Below are 19,060 nucleotides of genomic sequence, written 5' to 3'. Positions count from 1 at the left end.
TTCCCCTGTTTTCCTTTTCCCATATTTCTGGCAAAAATGGAAGAAGTTATTGTGATCTCAACAGCTGTTGTGATACTGCTTTATATAGTATACTGAAATCTCCCATCTTCTCCAAGAAAGCTTGGATTTTTTGAATGAGGAAGGGAAAACTCTGTTTCATTTGAGTTTCTCTGAGGATGAAATCAAAGAAGATACCAAGACAACTTGTGACAAAAAGAGACTACTCCAAGGCTCTACTGTGTCAGATACATATAATTTTTTTTAAAGCTACTAAAACACAAAATTCAGTTAACAGTTGGATGTTAATGCACTAAATCACATTTTAGGGATTTTGTCTTTGCTGAACCACTGCCTCATGTTACACACAACAGAAAGCCCCCTTGGCTCTTTAAACAACAAGGTCAGTTTTACTGATGCACACCTTACAGTAGTAAGTGGAAACCTCAGTTTGGAACTCACAGAAAAACAGTCTCACAGAAAAAATATCCAAGTTGGAAGAGAGGGATCATGGTGCAAGACTGCAAGCAACTGCTCTGCCCACATATTTGTGCTCCTCTCCTCTAAAGCATCCAGGCACTGAATCCTCACTCAAAGTTGTAAATCCAGCCCCTGAATTGTCCTTTACACCCTTAAAACTGCTGAACAACTGCTGCACAGCTGTCTCCTGAGATGGGGGAGCTGAGAACCTTCCATCTCCAACACAAACAAGACACAGCAATATGAGCCATCAGTGCAAGTTACATCTGGGTGCTCAGCACTCAGAGGAGGCAGAAAACTGGTCCACCACAATTGCAAAAGCACATCAAAGCTATACATCAGCCTCGAGAGCAGCGAAGTGAATTCACTGCAAGTAATCTGAGATCCAGAGGCAGCTTTTAGATTGTTTTGTACACAGCTGAAACTCCCAACACCCACTCAGCAAGAGGACTGTTAGGGTGGGAGAGGGCAAGGAATGGCACTGGCTGGCAAGAGGACTCTCAAAAGGCATCTGTCAACATCTGAGTACCTGTAAGGACCTGCGCCTTCAAAAGAGGAGAAAATCTGGGTTTGACCTGCTAAACTTTTGCTACTGCAGTGAAGTTTTAAAAGCAAAGCTGTCCTTTAGCCCTTTTACCCTACAGTAACGCTACTTTCCTAACAAAAAGCTGTTTAGACTTTTAATTTTTCTATGAAACACTTTTAGATTCTTTTGAGTTACTATCAATTGCTACAGATGCCTTAAATCTGCAGTCACAAATATCCTGGCTGTTCCATGCCAATGGTACTCTTCTGATACAGATTTTTTTTAACGATCCACTCAGCTCCTGCACACCACATGCTTTGATGAAGGGGGAAAAGTACTTTCAGGCATTTCGGAAAAATTTAAGGAAATGCTAAACCAGAAACCTACGTGGGATGAATTGGCCCACGGAAGGTTTGAAAAACAGTCAACCACGCAGACCATGAGGAGCTTGTACAACATGAAATTTGACCTGTACTCCTGTCTAAAAGGAAACTGTTGTTAGAGTTACAGTGGACTCTTCAGCACTTTTTCCACTGCTGCAATGTAAACACTTTGTTGTACGTCTGGGCTGAGTTTGTTGAGGTACAGCAAAGCCCACGGCCAAAGTCGTACATCACTTTTATTGCTCTGGTTACTCAGGTTGCTCACTATTTACTCTCACAAATGATTGAGGAAGAAGATGGCAGTAGAGAAGGGCAATCTAAAATCTCAAACAGAAGGAAACAATTATTAACCTGGAACAAGATCAGGAGGCGATAGAGAATTTTAGAGTGGCGCTGCCTGGTTTGCACAAACACAAGGGCTCTTGCTGGGCAGGGCCCCTTGCACGGCAGGACTCACAAAGCCACCGCACTGCAGAGAGCCTGCCAGCCCCTTCAAGTAGGAAAAGAGATGGCAAAAGGATGTTTTTTAGGGAGATTTCTTGTTTCAGCCTCGGACATTCATATAATGTTTTTGTACTCCTGGCCCTTCCTCCTGAAGTTTTCTTTGCAGTTCTGGTTCCTCTGTTCAACTTGCAAATTCTGGCTTACTCCTTTCTTTCAAGTAAATTCCCTTTTTTCCCCTCTCTTACTTCAATATTCTCATTCCCTAAGCTCTGCTGAGTCTCACCACTCTTAAATCAGCCTTCCTGCAGATTTTCCCCACCTGACAGGCCTAGGACCCTTATCCCACTACCTCCAGACCGACACGCCCAATGCCTTGGCAGCCTTGGAAGGTACCACTTCTCACCCAAGGCCAAAAAGAAGTCATGCATATAAGCTATGTTTTGTATGCACAGAAATCTATTATTCTTTTATTACTGTATTTGCACAAATTAGAAAAATTAGGACAACTACTCTAGGGTTTTCTCTATAGCAGTATATATGTATTATTTGTGGGGTTTGTTGTATCTATCTATTATGTGTCAAACTTCATTTGCTCTTTGGATGTTGCCTGAATAAGTTTACCTAAATCATATACATATTCTGAATATCCTTCTCTCCAGCTGGAGACCACTCGGGTGGTATTGAATAAAAGGAAAACTAATTGCCACCTTCATAAATCCCCATTTTAGCTCCTACAGGTGGTATTTCGCACAGCACGTTAACTACTCGTTACCCACACATTTCTGGACAGAGCATCTTAAATGTGGATGTAAATCCAAAATCTGGTGAGGGTGAATTCTGCAGAAACAAGGACCCGTGGGTTCCTTTGAATCATGCAGATGGTTTTCTAAAAATCAAATTTCAGGCAGCATACACAAATCACAGGAAGAAGAAAAAAAATCCGTAAATAGAAAACTATAAAATAATTATAATTTCTTCTCTAAGTCAGTAAGCATAATTAAAGAAGAAAGGAGGCTTCAGAAATTAGTTCAGAGGCTTGTGTTTTAAGCATCTAGAAGTCCGTGTGCTCCAGATTCATTTAGCTGTTTCTGACTATCCCACAAACAAATTTACATATCACTGAAACAAAACACCCTGTGCTTTTTTGGTCTCCCCTCAGAATCTGTGGCTCCTCAAGCAAATCTGTGCCACAGTGTATAGAGAACCAATCTGTATTATAAGCAAACAATTTTTTAAAGAAAAAAATGAAGTTCCTGAAGAACAACTAAATGTTTGTGACTCTATTTGCACTGCCTATGGGAAAGTGCCAGGAGATAACTACTGGGCAGGAGGCCAGCAGGGTCTTCTGATACACATCTGGGCTTGCTTATAAACATGTTCTTGTTACAGTTTCCATTGTCCGCCCCAGCCCATTCCTTAGGAGTATTTGTTGTACTCATTCTTGTCTTATTTACCTTTCCATAATGACTTTTCAGGGCAGAGGCCATCTTTTATCCTCGTACATTGTTTGCAAAAAGGTGTCCCATCCCTACTGGGTCCTGTAAGAAGTACTGTAATACAAATAATATCTCTAAAAATACCACTTCTGCCCCTCAAATGTACGTCACCTAAGGCCAGACAAAAGAAAACTCTGTATTTCCTTTCCTTCTTGCTCCCTAAAGGAATGCATCCTTTCTCAGCTGTAAAGTGAGCCTGGCAATTACTGTATGTACATGTCCGTGTTCCTGTTTGGAGCGCTATAATTGTTTTACTGTCCTGACTGTGATTATCCAGTACCCACCAGAAAATCCCAGTGCTTTGATCACAGGACTCCCTACCCAGACTCTGCAAATAATTTGTCTGAGGAGGGGGTTAGGCAGAAGGAAGATAAAGAGGAAACAAGAAACACAGCTGACACAAAGCTAAAAGGAAGGAAACAAAGATAAAAATGTAAAAAGAAAAAAAAATTAGGCTGAAAAGAAAAAAGGGAGGAAACAGAGCCCACAGAAAAGAGAAATGAGGTGAGGCAGAGTTTAAGGAAATGTGTTTTCCTATCAGGACTAAACAGAGGTGAGTCTCTTAGGAAAATACCGTACTTTTTATTTGCTGCTGCTCTCTGTCAGCCTCTGTAGGGGTCGTTAATTTGTTCCCCGTCCCACTGCTCTAATGTTAATGGTGTACAAGACATCCCTTATAGACAGTCCTCACGCATTTGAGATGAAGGTAGTGAGATAGCAGGAGCAGGCACAAACAGCTTGCTTATTTGGGCAATAAAAAGACAGAGGGCTGGCAGTCAAACAGAGAACAGACAGGATATAGCAAATTACAGGGTTCTCCTTCTAGCCTTTGCCATTAAGTAAATGTTTTCTGCAATGCATAGATGCCCTCTGGGCACAGCGACTTCTAACAATCACCATGGCTTGTTTGCTTCCTGAGCTGGGGATTTAGCTTTTATACCATATGCTTCATCTGGCACAGCTTCTACCGCACGCAAGAAAAGTACTGATCTTGAATAACGTGGGTATATCTACTAAACAATACTTGCAAACCATCTGAAAACATCTTTCCCTCTGCCCTGGCCCCGGAGATGGGGGGTGTTCAGTTTTTGCAGAGATTATCCTGAAATCTCTGAAATGAATAGTGTTTATTCTCCTGATATAGGAAAAAGACTTGTACGTCACTAAGAAATGAGTACACTGCTTTCCTGTCCATGTTTTAAGAAAAAGTATTGTTAATATTAAGTGATCTGTACAGGAATCTGAGTCTTGTGATTTGCTGCTGTGGGATCTGCCACAGCCCAGCTGCAGCATCACTGCAACACGTTTTCAGCCACTACGTGGTTTCATGCACAGTTTATTCATTCTTGTCATAACAGTTTTATCTGAAATGCTATTGGTCCTCCTATGTTTCTATTTCATATTTCTCCTCTCGTCTCTTCTCTACTTGTCAGTTATTTAAAGGAGAAGCCATAAAACAGAACTAGTATAAAACTGACCTGACCACTGCAGCTTTTTCTAGGGTATAAGTCAGTTTTCCAGTAGTTCATATAAAAACGTCAGAAAATTAGTTAGAGAAAGTATGCTAACATGCTATTTCTGTTCCCAAATGGGAATGACTAGAGAATACCATACTGAAGTCCAAGCTGTTCAATACAATTTCATCTGCCTCTGCACTGACTGATGTGAAGCAACACTCCTATCCCTCACATCATAGCACGTTCTACATCAGCCACTCAACGTTCAAATTTAGAAATGTTTCACTTTCATAAAGAGACAAAAATTTCTCATGATGGAGAGTAATCAAAGAAGGGGGTGTGTGTTTGGGGAATTGTTTCCCAGCAGTCACATAGAGCAATGCAAACCCTGCACTGTACACAGTCATTGATGGCTGTACAGACGGGTCACGGGGACTGGCACCCAGGTCAGAATGAGGTCTGAATTTCTCCAAGACTCTGCCTTCCCAAGATGAATTCTGACTTGCAAGATACTAATCACCACATCCTGCACATCATCTTTACCAGAAAATGTACCCTGGGCACATTCTCACTAAAGAAGAGCAGTATCTCTAGCAGTTAAGCAGAAGGAATTCATTTCGCACAGATGAGCAAAAGCTTTTCATTTCGTGTCTCTAAAAGGGACCCAAGAGATTATTTTGCTTGTAGTACCTCCTGCATTCTGCAGTAAATTTGTCTAAATAACAGAAAGCTCGTTAAAAGGTGTAAGGCAAAAGAGTATGTAATCTATCTTGACAGACAGGGATGCAAAAGGCACCCCTTGTAAAACTGACAACTTGGCTGTGCTTGAGAGGAAACCAGTGAATAAAATATTCTGCTAAAATACCACAAACATAATTGTGAAAAGTATTAAATGAGAAAGGTGCAAACTGATTTTAAAGGCTTTGCCCTGACTACACTTTATCAAGAAAAAAGGTAGGTCTGCACTACTGCTTACCTTATATCTTTTTTTACATCCAGGAACAGGACAGGCAAAAGGTTTCTCATCCCCTCCGTTCATGCACATTGAGCTAAGGATAGCTTCAGAGCTGATAGCACTTTCTGTAGTCCAGGACTCATCACTGTCTGATTCTTCATAGTCTACTTCCTCCTCATCATATTCACTACCTAGAAAAGCAGGATAGTCAGATAAAAAGAGAATAAATAAGAGCAGAGCAAGATAAGCCATTCTGCATTTATTACATCAGTTACAATGACTTGTAATTTCCCCACTTTTGTGTTTTCTGGAAGACAGTTATTTTAAATTTTATAACCCTATCTTTCTTGTAGTTTTTTATTCCTTCATAAAGACACCAGTGGTTCTTTTTCTAATAACCAGGAGAGGCATTATTAATATATCTTCATAAACTGTTAATTGCGTGGCAAAGAAAGTTCAAAGGACTGATATGAAAATACAGTTTCATTGTTTCTCAAACACCAGGATCCTTCTGGCTTTCCCAGTGCCTGAACAGAAAATGTGCTCCCTCTCATCCCACCCCCCCCAGTTAAGGCTAATTTTAAGGCATTTCTTTATGCAATACAAAACTGAAGAGTGTAATTCTACAGATCATAAACAGTGTAAAATAATATGTTGACAAGTCCTAATGCATTTACTAGCCCTTTGGAATTAATAGGAATTATAGCACAACATTAATAAGAATTATATTGTAGCAATTATAGTTGTGAAATTCATTCCCTCAGGTGTGGGGATAAATTGCATTGTGTGGCTGCCCTGAACAGACCACATTGTGTTCCAGATATGCTACAACAGCCATCTGAGCAGCTGGTGCTGAGTTTATTTATTATTTTTAATTGCAATAACTATTAATGAAATCCTCTGAAGAAGTTAAATGGGAAACAAGAGAAATTAGAAAAGCAGAATTCCAACTATAAAAATAAAGTAAAAAAAAAGCAGGGGAGGGAAGAGCCCCAGCTGATTAAAAAGAAAATATATGCACAGAGAGAGAGAGAGAGAGAAAGCTGAGGGAAACTTCTGTGGTGTCAGCAGGAGGTGGTGCTGTGTTTCCCCTCCCCTTTCTTTTTTTCCCTTTCCTAGCTCTGCTAAATTTTATCCTTTATGTTGAAAGACAATTTGGCTCCGAGTGCTGGAATAGCTCCCGTTATTAAAGACAGTTATGTGACACTTCCATGGCTCTATTTGCTTCCCTCATATGCCCTTTCAGTGCACGCCTCTAAGCAGCTCTAATGCACCAAGAAGAAGATGCAGACAGATGCCTCATGGCACTTTAAAAAAGAAACGTCCTGAATTCACAGGGAAAACCCATGCTGCAAAGCAGTATGGGTTCTTTAGGGTTTTTTTTTGCTTCTGGTGAAACTAAATACACACTCATCGTCTCAAACCTTTCCCCTCGGACTCCCCCTCCCCCCGTATTCCCAGTCAGGCTCAGCACTGAGTAACAACACGTGTCAACTGGTAGCTGCAAGCGCAGCTCAGGGCTCCTGAGCTTTAGTCAGATACTGTAAGTTCGCTTACAGATGTCAGGCTGTCCACGTTTCTTTCCTGTGGTTCTCATCCGTACAGGGTGGTGCGCAGATGAGGAAAGATGGATGGTTTCCCACCAGCAACAACTGTCGACATGCGCGCACGCACACACGCTCTGCCGCACATCTGGAAAACTCTGCCCTGCTGACTGCGACTCCTTATCCCACACCGAACGAGTGAAAGCCAAAGAAAGCATTATTGACCTCTTAAAATATTTCTGAACTCTAGGAACAGTTAACCTAAAATGAAGTTAAGAGTTGTTATAGTTTAATTAACTAATAAAAAAATGGAGGCAAACCCACAACTCTGCTTCTACGATTTCCTGCCCTTGATTGTATCTTGATGGAAAAAATTCCTCAAGCTGTTCCTTTCAAACGTTTTAGCTCAGTGAGTTTTTTTAAAGCAAATGCAACAGAAAACCCTATTGTAAATACACATATGCACTCCTAGGATGACAAAGTATACAATTCTAAACACTGATACCAAAAATTTCTGCCATTATAATCATCCCCCTTATGAGCTCTCTCATGAAGGGGTGATTTCCTCCCAAGCAGGACTTTGTCCTCCCAAAGAAAACATCATTTGAGACTGTTAGGCATATTTTAATGATACCATTCCTTTTAGTGATAATGAGGAGGCTGCTTTTATAAAGCAACAATCTCTACAAAACCTATTATGCAATATGGTAAATAAGGGAAGAGATATACAGAACAGTGGGAAGAATCAACAATCAGTGCTGTTATGCATTTCCCTAGGTTTTCATGAAGGAATTAAAGGGTACCCTTTTAATTTTTCTAAAAACTTTGTACAATAAGAACCAATTCTGTAAGACCTTTTGCCTGTATTTCACTTGTAGGTAGACTCAGTGAAGGAGAGAGACAGAAAAGACCAAAATGTGTGCGTAAGCATCTGTGAGATTAGACAACCCTTATGGTGGTTTTTAAATAACTTACAAAAATACAAGATTTGGTCGAGTACAGTCAAAGCAGTTGTTTAAACAATATAAGCAAATGCTCCAGTCACAAATTTTTAAATCCAGACATCAATACAAATTTTACATATATGATGAGCCTTTTCATATGGATGATCATAAAAATATGTCTTTCTTCTTGAACAAAGCAGTAATACTAATGGTGCCATATTCATGCAAAGCTGGAGCTGCAGTCTATCACTGCTTTTATCGAACAGTGGCCTACTGAACTCTATTGTTTCTACTCTCTTAAAAAAAAAAAATCCCAAAATGTATTTAAAAAGGTCTTGGTATAAGGAAAATGCAAAAAAATTACTGCCTTGAAAAAAAATTCATTTGCAATAAAAATTTAACCTTAAAATAATTATGTTGTTTCAGTTGTCAAAGAAAAACAACACTGATTTAGTCATGCTTTTAACTTATTCTGCCTCAGAATTTAATTTCCTTAGTTGTCAGTGTCTAAGAGCAGCAACTCGTGGTGCCTCACTGGCTGCGCGCAACACATCAGAGAGGGGAGAAATAAAAAAAAAAGAGGAAAAACAAAAAGCACAACACAGAGGTTGGTGCTGCCATTATAAACAGCCCCTGGATGAGGTATTTTAATTAAGTGGTGCAGTGCTGAGGACGGTGGGTTTGCGAAGCCGTTCCCATGCCGAGCAGGAGTCCCTGGCCCTCAGCTACACGTCAGGTGTACAAACTGCAACCCGAGCCGCCGGCTGCCCTGGCTCCTTCGGGCAGCTTTCCAGAGGACCAGCAGCGTGCCGAAGGGGAAGTGCACAGCAGTGCACTTTGATCAAGATAGAGCTTGCTTGCTTGCCTTTTTTTTTTTTTCCCAACTTGGCTGGTATTTCACAATTATATCTGTAAATATTTATTTTTAAAAGGAAAAAAAATAATTGCACACCTTTGCGTCTTAACCTGTGGCCTGGTCCAGGGTGTAACAACTGCGTGAATTGGGCAAGCATTTGCAATAACTCTTAAGAGAGCTCCAAGAGAGCTGGCTCAGTGATCTCCCTGTGGATGCTGCCATGCATACGGAAAACAGGATGTTCTGCTGGGGCACGCTGCCCTTCTAGGGGACTGAGCAGAACTGTTCCTGCAGCACGTGTGCTAATGGCTTTACCGTTCCACACTGTGCTTGGAAGGCAGATTGATCGTTCCCCCATCAGTACTCAAAGGAAAAATATCAGAATCAGGCTTCAGAAGTGTGAATGGCAAAAGAACCCTCCCCAGAACTCAACAGCACACAGTTTTCTAAGGCGAAGCATCGAAATATCTGATCTGATAGAGAAGCGTGTGCTTTCAGCAAGGCAGTGTACAAATACACAGTATTATTACCATAACTAAACACTAGTTCTTGCAATAGCAAGGAAACTGCCTTCTCCACCTTACTCCTCTGGCAATGCTTTTTTCTGAGGTTCCTTGCTAGCTCATTACTCTTTACCATAATATCAAGTTTAATCATCTGGCTGTCATTCAGAGACCCTACATAGTTCTACCTCAGCCTAACCTAAACCCACTGCTTTATTATCCAAATGACTGAGTTAAATCTTAATACTGAGCCCACCCTCGCATGTAATATTCTTTCAGTCCTGGCCCACAAAGCCATTTCCCCACTCCTCACTCCAGGAGCCTTGCCAAAAGACTCACTGCATCTGTGCTGCCCCCAAGCAGACCAAAAAAATAACACAAAACAAAGGCAAGGAAAGAATGCTAGTTTAGTTTGTTGTGGTGTTTTTTATTTTTTCCCCTCCTGGAATTTGCCATGCTGAGACAATGCCACTACCCCTCAAAGGAGAGATGGACTCCACTGGTGGAGATGGACTGTGCCACTAAGGCACAGCTTGCATAGAATGCCATACCAGAGCCAGGTATCACATGAAATTACCAGATATGAGAAGACAGAAAACATACCGGGTCACAAAGAGTTCTGGCAAGTTATTTCTCTTGTAATTTTCACACCGCATTTAAACAACCCATCACAAAGGAGAAAGCTGTCTGCATCACAGCAGTTTACTTGCCAAAAGTAAAGACATGCATGAAAAGGGATTATGATTATTGCCTGCAGGGTAAGAAGCCTTTGTAGCGTGATAAAAAGCAAAGTTGCTCTATAAAGACTTGGTCTACCTCTTCTTCCAGTCAGTTTTTGCTGTTGAAATCAGTGAGAACATCATTTAATCCTATAGCAAATGAATGCCCATCTACTTCTTTTTCTTTTTTTCCAGTAGATGAAGTCAGTAATTTAAATAGCTAAGAAGTATTTTGCAGAGAGGTAATAATTTGACAGTCTGGAATAGACAAAATCCCAGCTACACTACTCAAAATCTGGGGCCTTATCTTTTATATTTCTGGGGTTTATTTGGAATTCACACCACTGTAGTGAAGATAAATTCTGCTTTTTGTGTTAGTGAATTAATTCTACCATGAGATTTATAGAGGATTTTCCCCTGAACTTTGAAAGAATCTCAGTTCTAGTAGGTGCACATCATTTGTAGTTACGTTGCTTTTCAAATCTAAAGACTTCTATGCTGTGCCTTTAAATATAAAAAAGACAAGGCTGATTAAAACCAGCACAAGCTGTGTGTGCCATTACAATGAGTAGGATCTATCTTGACCTCTGATCAAGAACATTACGAGTTCTTCCTTTCTCCTCCCATGAAGAAAAACAAACCCAAAATATCCTTGCCAATTATTTTTGTGACCAGAAAGCATACATTTAAGTATACAATGAATAACTATGAGCAAATAGCTTACTGCAGTGGGAACCAACATTGCTGGTGTCACTGAAAGTTCATGGTAATTCCAAGGATTTCTCATAAAAATTCAGCTTCACACTTCGTCCCGTGTGGGACTTGCAGTTTGCATTTCATAGAAACAGTTTTATGAGAGCACTTCTTATGTTAAGAACTTCGCATTCCCATATACTGCGACAGTTTCCTTGATAAAAAAAGTGAATTATTAATATTATGTGAATTTTGGTCTAACACTAAAGCACATTTATGGATTTGACAAACTTCTTCCCTGTGTGCCCATGGATGCACACAGTCTCCTCCATACTCATAACCAGGGAGAATGTTCCCACAGCTGGTACTCATGCTGACCTAAAGATGTATCAAGTAATTCAAAATTAAGTATTCTTCTTTTATATAAAGCTCAGTAAAAAATGCTAGGGGCAATGAAACACGAAATAGTTAAATGATACGTGTCACAGCCGCTATGCAAGTCCCTGTCTAGAAGCTGCAGCAGGACTCTCCTAGCCGTGAGCTGGTATGGATGGCACAATGCAGTGGCTCCGCAAACTCCAACAGATTTCAAACACTGGATACTCCAGACTAACCCAGGGTCTGTCTTTTGCTTGCTTGCTTGCTTGCTTTGGGGGCAGAAGGGGACTCAGGGGACAGAAAGTGGTTTACAGCCTTTGTGAAAGGTCAATTCAGCATTTTCAAAAATACTTTTACCATTCATGCCCACAAAGACAATGTAGACATAGATGAAAACCCAGCATAGTTTAAACAGAGCACTGTGCAGTGCTGCAGACACTGGTATTTTAGACTGCAAGCACAATTCCAGTGTTTGGATTAAACACCTACATACACAGTGAGCACTAGGTTCATTGCAGTGAATGCTGGCGCCTTTCTTCAGCCAGTGGGTGCACAAGCAGTTATGAGTTTTCTCTCTCATCCCAGCAAATATTTCCAAGCCTCATTTCTGGGAGAGGAGAGGCAAATCTGTTCTCAAAGCCAATTGCACGCTTGGCAGCTCTGCTGTCACTCGAGGGAGCTGCTTGAGATGGTTATGGTTTGTCAAATGGGCACTTGCCAAGGCTGGCAGTGGCCTCCATCCCTCTGCATGATCACAAAAGAGCCATCAAAACAGCAATTACAACTTATTATTGCTTTGGTCTCGTGCCAAGGGGGGGCGGGTCTGGCACAGGGCATGTCCTGCTGGCCCCTGCCAGCCCCACGCAGCGGGTCCCGCGGGTGTGTGGTCTGCGGCGGTCGCTGCCGGGCTGCTCTCACACACGCGCACGCCAGGAGCAGTCCCTCATCCTGCCTTCAGCTGTCGCCGCTGCCAGCATCCTACTCTTCCTCATGACACTAGTCAGAGCAGGATTTGGCCAGAACAGTGTCTTCTGGAGAAACCACCCTTCCTTTCAGTCCTCTCCTAGCTCAGATCAAGTATCAAGCGCTAAATAACGAGCTGTTTAGGATACATTACTACTCAGAAGAACTCGTTTTCAATTGTCTCTGGCTGAAGCAAGGCTCAGTTAACAAAAGAGCAATGAGAGAATTTAAAAAATGTACCTCATGTAATGATGTGAACACAGATTCAAATGAAAAGAACAAGTATGGTTTTTATCATTATTTTTAGGCACTAGGTACATAAAAGCACTAGAAAAAACAACTCAGACAAAAAAATATTTTTCTCGTTTGTTTGCATCATTTGAAGAGTAGCTTTCAGACCCTAGGGTTGGCTATACCGAAGGAGGGAACACTTAAGCAACTAAGAATATGGGTGGATATTTCTGGACTTCCTTCTCTCATGGTCACCACAGAAATGACAACTGTAACTCACAGAGTCACAACGCCACTCTGAAAAGATACTTCCCCCAGCTATTTTGGAGGGTGGTACCTCAAACAGGATGAAACCACACACAGTTACAACTCCCAGACCATGGAGCACCTTGTTGTTTTAAATGAAATGGTAGACAGGTCAATTCCAACATTTCACATCACCTTCAGTTTTCACTTCAATGCTCAGTGGAAGCTCACGCTGAATTTTAAGTGACTGAAAATGTACTCCATTGCAAGGCTTGGATCCACTTTGGAAAGCATGTGAACACTTCTATAGGTAAAACAGAAACCTGAATATACTGTATTTTGGTAGAGAATGACTTTGGCTGAGCTAGTCTATATGGGAAATCACCCTAAAATCATGGAGTTACAGCTAAAATTATAAAGGTAAAAAATAAACATAAAGGTTTCCATTTAAAGTACTGTTAGTATGATATTACTGTCATACATTCCTATTCACTGTCAGGAAAATTGGAAACTGTTTACACATGAGATCTGCTCTCCATTTTGGGCCACAAGAGAAACAGATCTAACAACACTCAGGTTAAAAAGAAATACTCCTCCAGAGCCAATACCGGGGTTGGTGGAGCAGCTGGATTCTATCTGGCCTTAGGAGCTAATTGTGTGCCATTTTCTTTCTCGATATATCTATATCTTGATACTGGTATATCAAAAAACAGTCTTTAAAACTAAACTACTGTAAATCCCAATCCAGAGATTATAAATCCACTAAAAGGAGCTTGCACGCCTATATAAGCAGATATGTTACAACTTATTGAATGTATAAATGTATGCAAATAAAATATACATGTAATAAGCTAAATAAGAAAAAAAAAAAACCACTTCCAATTACTTGTGCAACAGACTAATCACAAAAACATGCATGTAAAGAACCAATTCTGGAAAAAAACAGTCAACTGATACCACGGCATGTGTTTTGTAGAACAGGACTTTCTGAGAACGCTGCAGAGGTGCTAAAGCAAATTGTTACAATGTCACTGCACAATGTGCTGTTGAGGTTTTATGGTCACACTGCGCCAATAGTCTCGGGAAGTTATTTTGCATTCTTATATAAACTTTTTTTCCCAATCCTGTTTTCCACAAAAAAGGGCTTTCAATAATGTACAATCTTCTGTTTATACACAGTACAGAAAAAACATGATAAACCCAAGAACACAATCTCTACTTTAAACATATTTTAAAACTAGATTTCTACAACTTCATGTAAACAAGAATAAGCTGTTAAACGCTCACCAAAAAGGACTGTAACCTTCCTGTAATTAAATAGCAGTGTTTTACATGGCACTTTTTAAAAATCATGAAAATAAAAAAAGTAAATAAATAAATCAACCCAGCAGACCCCTCCCAACTTGAGGCTTAACCTGCAAATTAATGTAACAGTAATAAAACCTATGCCAGCTGGAATCCTTTCTTTTTCTGGGTTTGGCACAGGCAGCAAGAGCAGGTATATGTTTGAAGAAAAACAAAGTAGGACATTTTCCACCTTTAGTCACAGGATGTTAATTGAACTCTGGCAAATGTTTAAAGATACTCTCAAAATGTTCAAGAAAGAATTAAAACCAGTTGGGGCTGAGAAAAAGAAACAAGCCATCCTTCCTTCCCCCCTCCACTCCCCCCAAACATCTGTTCCAAACTTATACTCCAAAAACCACAGCGAAGAACAGTCATAATTAATGTTATTTTGGCTTTTTAGTTGCTAGGCCTGCATTCTGAGGTTAGAAATATAAAAATACAAGTTCAGGGCACTATTACTGTACTTAAGGACTCTCCTGATGCATATAACAAAATAGAAGTTTTTCTTTTCTCTTCTTTATCCCTTTTTTCATTAAAAAAAAAAAAGAAAAAAAGAAATGGTATCAGGAAACAGTTTCATGTTTAAGATAAAGGATTACAATAAAAAGTACCAACATAAATGAACTGCAGTTTATGAAGCTATGAAAATACATTTGAGACATGTTTTATAACATTGGGTTAAGCATGCTTTACAGCTGTACAAAAGCTATTCAGCCACTTACAATGCAGATCATAAAACTGCTAATGCACACAGTCCTTACCCACCCCGACTGCCGTGTGCTTTGCCTTCACAAGCGTGCAAATCCAGCAAGGATGCACCGAGCTGCGACCAGGCTCCAATCCAAGGCATCGCTATTACCGTGCAAGTAGCTGTGCTGATTTCAGCAGCATCCAGCTACGTGGGGATTTCCAAGATGCTCCTGGGCTGGACCTTTGACCCTCATGTGTGAATGGGCTGCATCATGCCAAAGGGACCGGTTCAATGCAGGCTGTCCATGGAGGACCAGGGTGTGGAGGAGCTGCAGAGATGCAAAGCACCTCAGCGTCTTCACAGCAGCTTCGAACAGAGGGAATTTCATGTTTATGAGGCACAGGAGAGTTACAAACCCCTGACCAGCAACGAGAGAGGCAATGGCAGATTCTCCACTTCAATGTACCGAAGGGAGGGAGGATTTAACCTGCATGAAAATACACTGGCTGCTTCTCTCTGCTGGCTTTTAAATGCTCTGACCATCTAGATTTAAGAACTATCATCAGCATAGTTTGAGAGATAGCCCTAATACTCAGAATTACCAGTAAGGGCTAAAAAGCCTATCCATTACTGAGTGAGAATCAAGGCTTTTGCCATTCTAACTACTAAAATCTACAGGAAAGATCTGTTATGTTTTTTAATTAATCCTACTTTGTGTTTTTGAGCAAGAAATGCATTTTTAAACACCCGAAACTTAAAAACACATTCAGTGGGGAGTCATGCCTCCTCTCCCATTTTTAAAGACAAAAATTCTGATAAAATAAAACATGCACTGTGCCTGGTATGCTCTGACAAACCTTTCTTTGAGGCTATCACAGTTTCAATCAGGTCTACAAAACTTACGATAGCAGGTGTGAGTTGTTTCAGATGATGTATCACTGAGCTGAAGTTGAAATCAAAGTACTTTTCAATCTGTTATTTTCCATTGCTCCTTGGCTTCTTGTATCCTTTGGCATTAGAGGCAGAAGTGCTCGGAAACTTCTGTGAATGGTGCTGTCTGACTATATATGGAAAAACTTTACAAGAGGGAGCCTCTGCTAGCATGGACAAAGCACCAACCTTCATCTCCAGCAAGAATTAGGGTGGTGTCTTCCACCTGCCAGGCCACAGGCACTAAAGAGACAAGAGGATCTGTGGTTTTAGGAGTTGGCAAATGTTTCATAGTCTTTAGCTCACACAAAAACTACAAACAACCCTGTTTCTCCTAGAATTTTACCTAATTTTGATGATCATCTACCGGCTAACGTCAACTCATAATAACAACACCATTTCCCCCGTGAAATAAACCTCTCTGGGTTTTAAGTCAATGAGTGTTAAATGATATGTTAGTCCTTGCTTTTTATTACTTCTGATTTGCTTTGGCTACAATGCAAGGAAAACTCAAACATTTGCTTAAGTTTCATCATCTTCAGCAGACTGAAGTGCTGCCTAAATGAGTGTGGTTTTTTTCCGGCAAGGCACTGAAAACACAACCGCTTTCAGTGTGCAGACATACAGCACTGCTAGATGTTCAGCAATTTTTTCAGTCCTTGAGGCACTACCATGGTACAGATGAATTCTGTTTAATGGTATTATAGATGTGTATATATATATATACAAGTACATATATAGAGAGATATTTGTGTGCTTATATTAAATAAGTAATTATAAATAAATATATATTATAAATAAACAATTTAAATAAGCACCTAAAAGCTCCCTGTGGCCAACTACTGTTTCTATCTTTCAAAAAAAAATTTTGTGTTTTCAGTTAGCAATTTTCAAAATAATTAGAAGATTACTTGCAAAGCTAAATAGAAAAAAAAAAAAATCCTTCCAGCAATTGGCTTTTGCAGTATAAACACACAAAAATGAATGCTGTCATTGTTACCAAGAACCACTGAAGTACCTTTTTGAGTGTCACACTATTCCTATGTTAAACCAGCTATGCCACAAGCTGTGAAAGGCAGGCACAATGTGCTTTCTACAAAATATATATTCTTTACACATTTTGAGGAAGAAACGTCCATGTATGATGGAGGAACTTCTACACCAAAAAACCTCCTACCCTATCACAAATTAACACAGAGATAATCTTTACTTTTAAGCTTATTATACATTTTTTGTTCTCGACCCTGTTAAAAACAGTTTGCCAGGTTAGACTACTACGATGGGGATTATAAAACATTTCCTGTGCTTGGAAGTACTTTAAATCTACAAGCCATGTTTCTATTGCTGCTTTGTAGCTCAAAACCCAAAACTAGTGATGATTTTATGAGTTGCTATAGTCTAGACAACTCAGCTACTTTTCAATTAAATTGTTCCTTGGGGAGAGTACTGTGAAAATTCCCATACAATTAATTACAGGTATGTGCAATTAAAATACAATTCTACAGCACAGTAGCTTTACAATTGTCAGTGCAACTTATAGTCTGTACCAAACAAGAATGCTCTGAAGGGGCTGGGAAGACAATGTCCAACAAGCAGGAGATTACATGTAAAGCTACCTGCAGTGAGCAAGATGAGAGAAATAAAATATAATGTTAAATTTTTGATATGCCTTTTCCTCTGGCAAGATTCAGAATTCTACTGGAAAGCACAAAATCTGACAACTGAGTCAATCTTCCCAGAATATATTTTTACAGCAAACTGGGCTCAACACATTTTTACTGCCAAGTTAAAGACCAAATAAGAAATCTAACAGAATTATAAGGGAAATGCACCCATAAAGCAGAAAAAGGAAGAAAACCAGAAAATGTGGAGGAAAGCTATGAGAAGAATTGTGATTAAATAAAAAGGTCTTCATATATTTCCCCTCACAGCACAGCCCTATTTTCCCCACCAGCTATTTTATATCAATCTTACTTTCCTCTATATACACTTATAAACAGCCTTTTAACTTTGAAATCAATTTAAATTGTAAGAAGCACCACTTTCAAGTCATTTAATTTTGTGAATGTAGTATAGGCCTTTCTGTACTTAGGTTGTAAGGCAGTTAGGGTGCAGTTAAAAAAAAGGACTAAGCAGGGGAGGTTATCATGGTATGTGTCTTTGTGAAAACCATAGAAAAAGGTTACTTCCAGGAGAATCTCCATAATTTTGCTCCATATTCACAAGTTACAGCCCTTGATCAGTGGGAATACCAAACCTCTGAAAAATTTATATTTGGCTTGCCTAGCACAGCCCTGCAGAAATACTCCAGGATCTGAACCCCAAAGCAACAGGACTCCGAAAGAACTGTAGTCATGGACTTGGGGCCCTGTACTCCCTGCAAAGACTTAACCAGCACCCATCATTCATGCAGTCCATCCACACTGAAAGAGGTGGCCTTTGGGGGGGGTCCCAAACCCACTGTAAAACAAACCAAATCACTTCTGTAAGGCAAAGGGGCCTGGGGTTTGCAAAGTCCTTAAAGACCGCAGTTCTGCCTAGGAGACACAGAAACCCCCACGACGGCCTCCCTTGTAAGAGAAACAGCCATCATGCCTGGGCCAACTCTCATCTTTCTTTTAGGGTCCAGCCCAACTGCAGAAGGGGTACCCAGGTAATCACACAGCCAGATTTCAATAAATGTGCAGGTCTGACTAAGTTAATGTTGTTGGTCCTCACGATAATTTCAAACTGTTTGATTTGGAGCTATAAGTTGCTAAATTACTATTTGCCATGCAGTCATGTCCGAGAAATAACACTGTTGCTGTGCCTGCAATATGGGATTATCTTTGCTCCACAGATCCTCCAGGCATAAATTTCAGTATGTTCTGGGACTGTAATTCTTTTGGTTTGGTTTACTCCATGAGTAGCCAGTATAATAAATACTTTTGCCCCTCTAAGGAACCCAAACAGTTATCTGACAGTAGATGACAGCTAGGAAAAAAAAAAAAGAGATCAATTTCTGAAGCACTTAGCCAAGCACAGTATGGAGCACTTGAGCATTTTTCACTTTGGATTACTGAAGAAAAAGATGAATATGTACAATGCTAAAGCCTGGCTCCCTAGAAGGGGAATGTGGCATTTAGCTCTGAAAAAATCCCCATCTTTTAGCTGTTGCTGGGAACAAATCCCACCTGTTCTAAGAAAACCCCTACATGAAATAATTGCATTTTTACTTATTATTTTTCATTGTTATTAGAAACCTCCTACTATAGCTTTATTCCTTAAGGCAGAAACT

At 40.1% G+C, this 19,060-nt stretch overlaps 1 protein-coding gene across 2 annotated transcripts in view; it reads right to left on the bottom strand.

Annotated features, from left to right (window-relative positions):
- The window catches only part of JAZF1 (JAZF zinc finger 1), a 187,799-nt gene that overhangs the window by 3,248 nt on the left and 165,491 nt on the right, over positions 1-19,060 (bottom strand). For both annotated transcript variants that reach the window (XM_050322568.1, XM_050322654.1), the window contains exon 4: positions 5,760-5,929. In XM_050322568.1, coding sequence (XP_050178525.1) covers positions 5,760-5,929 — 170 coding nt within the window. The remainder of the gene's footprint in view (positions 1-5,759; positions 5,930-19,060) is intronic.

This window comes from Myiozetetes cayanensis, unplaced genomic scaffold (genome assembly GCF_022539395.1).
Source record: "Myiozetetes cayanensis isolate MyiCay16 unplaced genomic scaffold, myiCay2020 scf1, whole genome shotgun sequence".
Classification (NCBI taxonomy): domain Eukaryota; kingdom Metazoa; phylum Chordata; class Aves; order Passeriformes; family Tyrannidae; genus Myiozetetes; species Myiozetetes cayanensis.
Note: the sequence above shows the minus strand (reverse complement) of the source record. Positions and strands in the feature narration are given on the sequence as shown.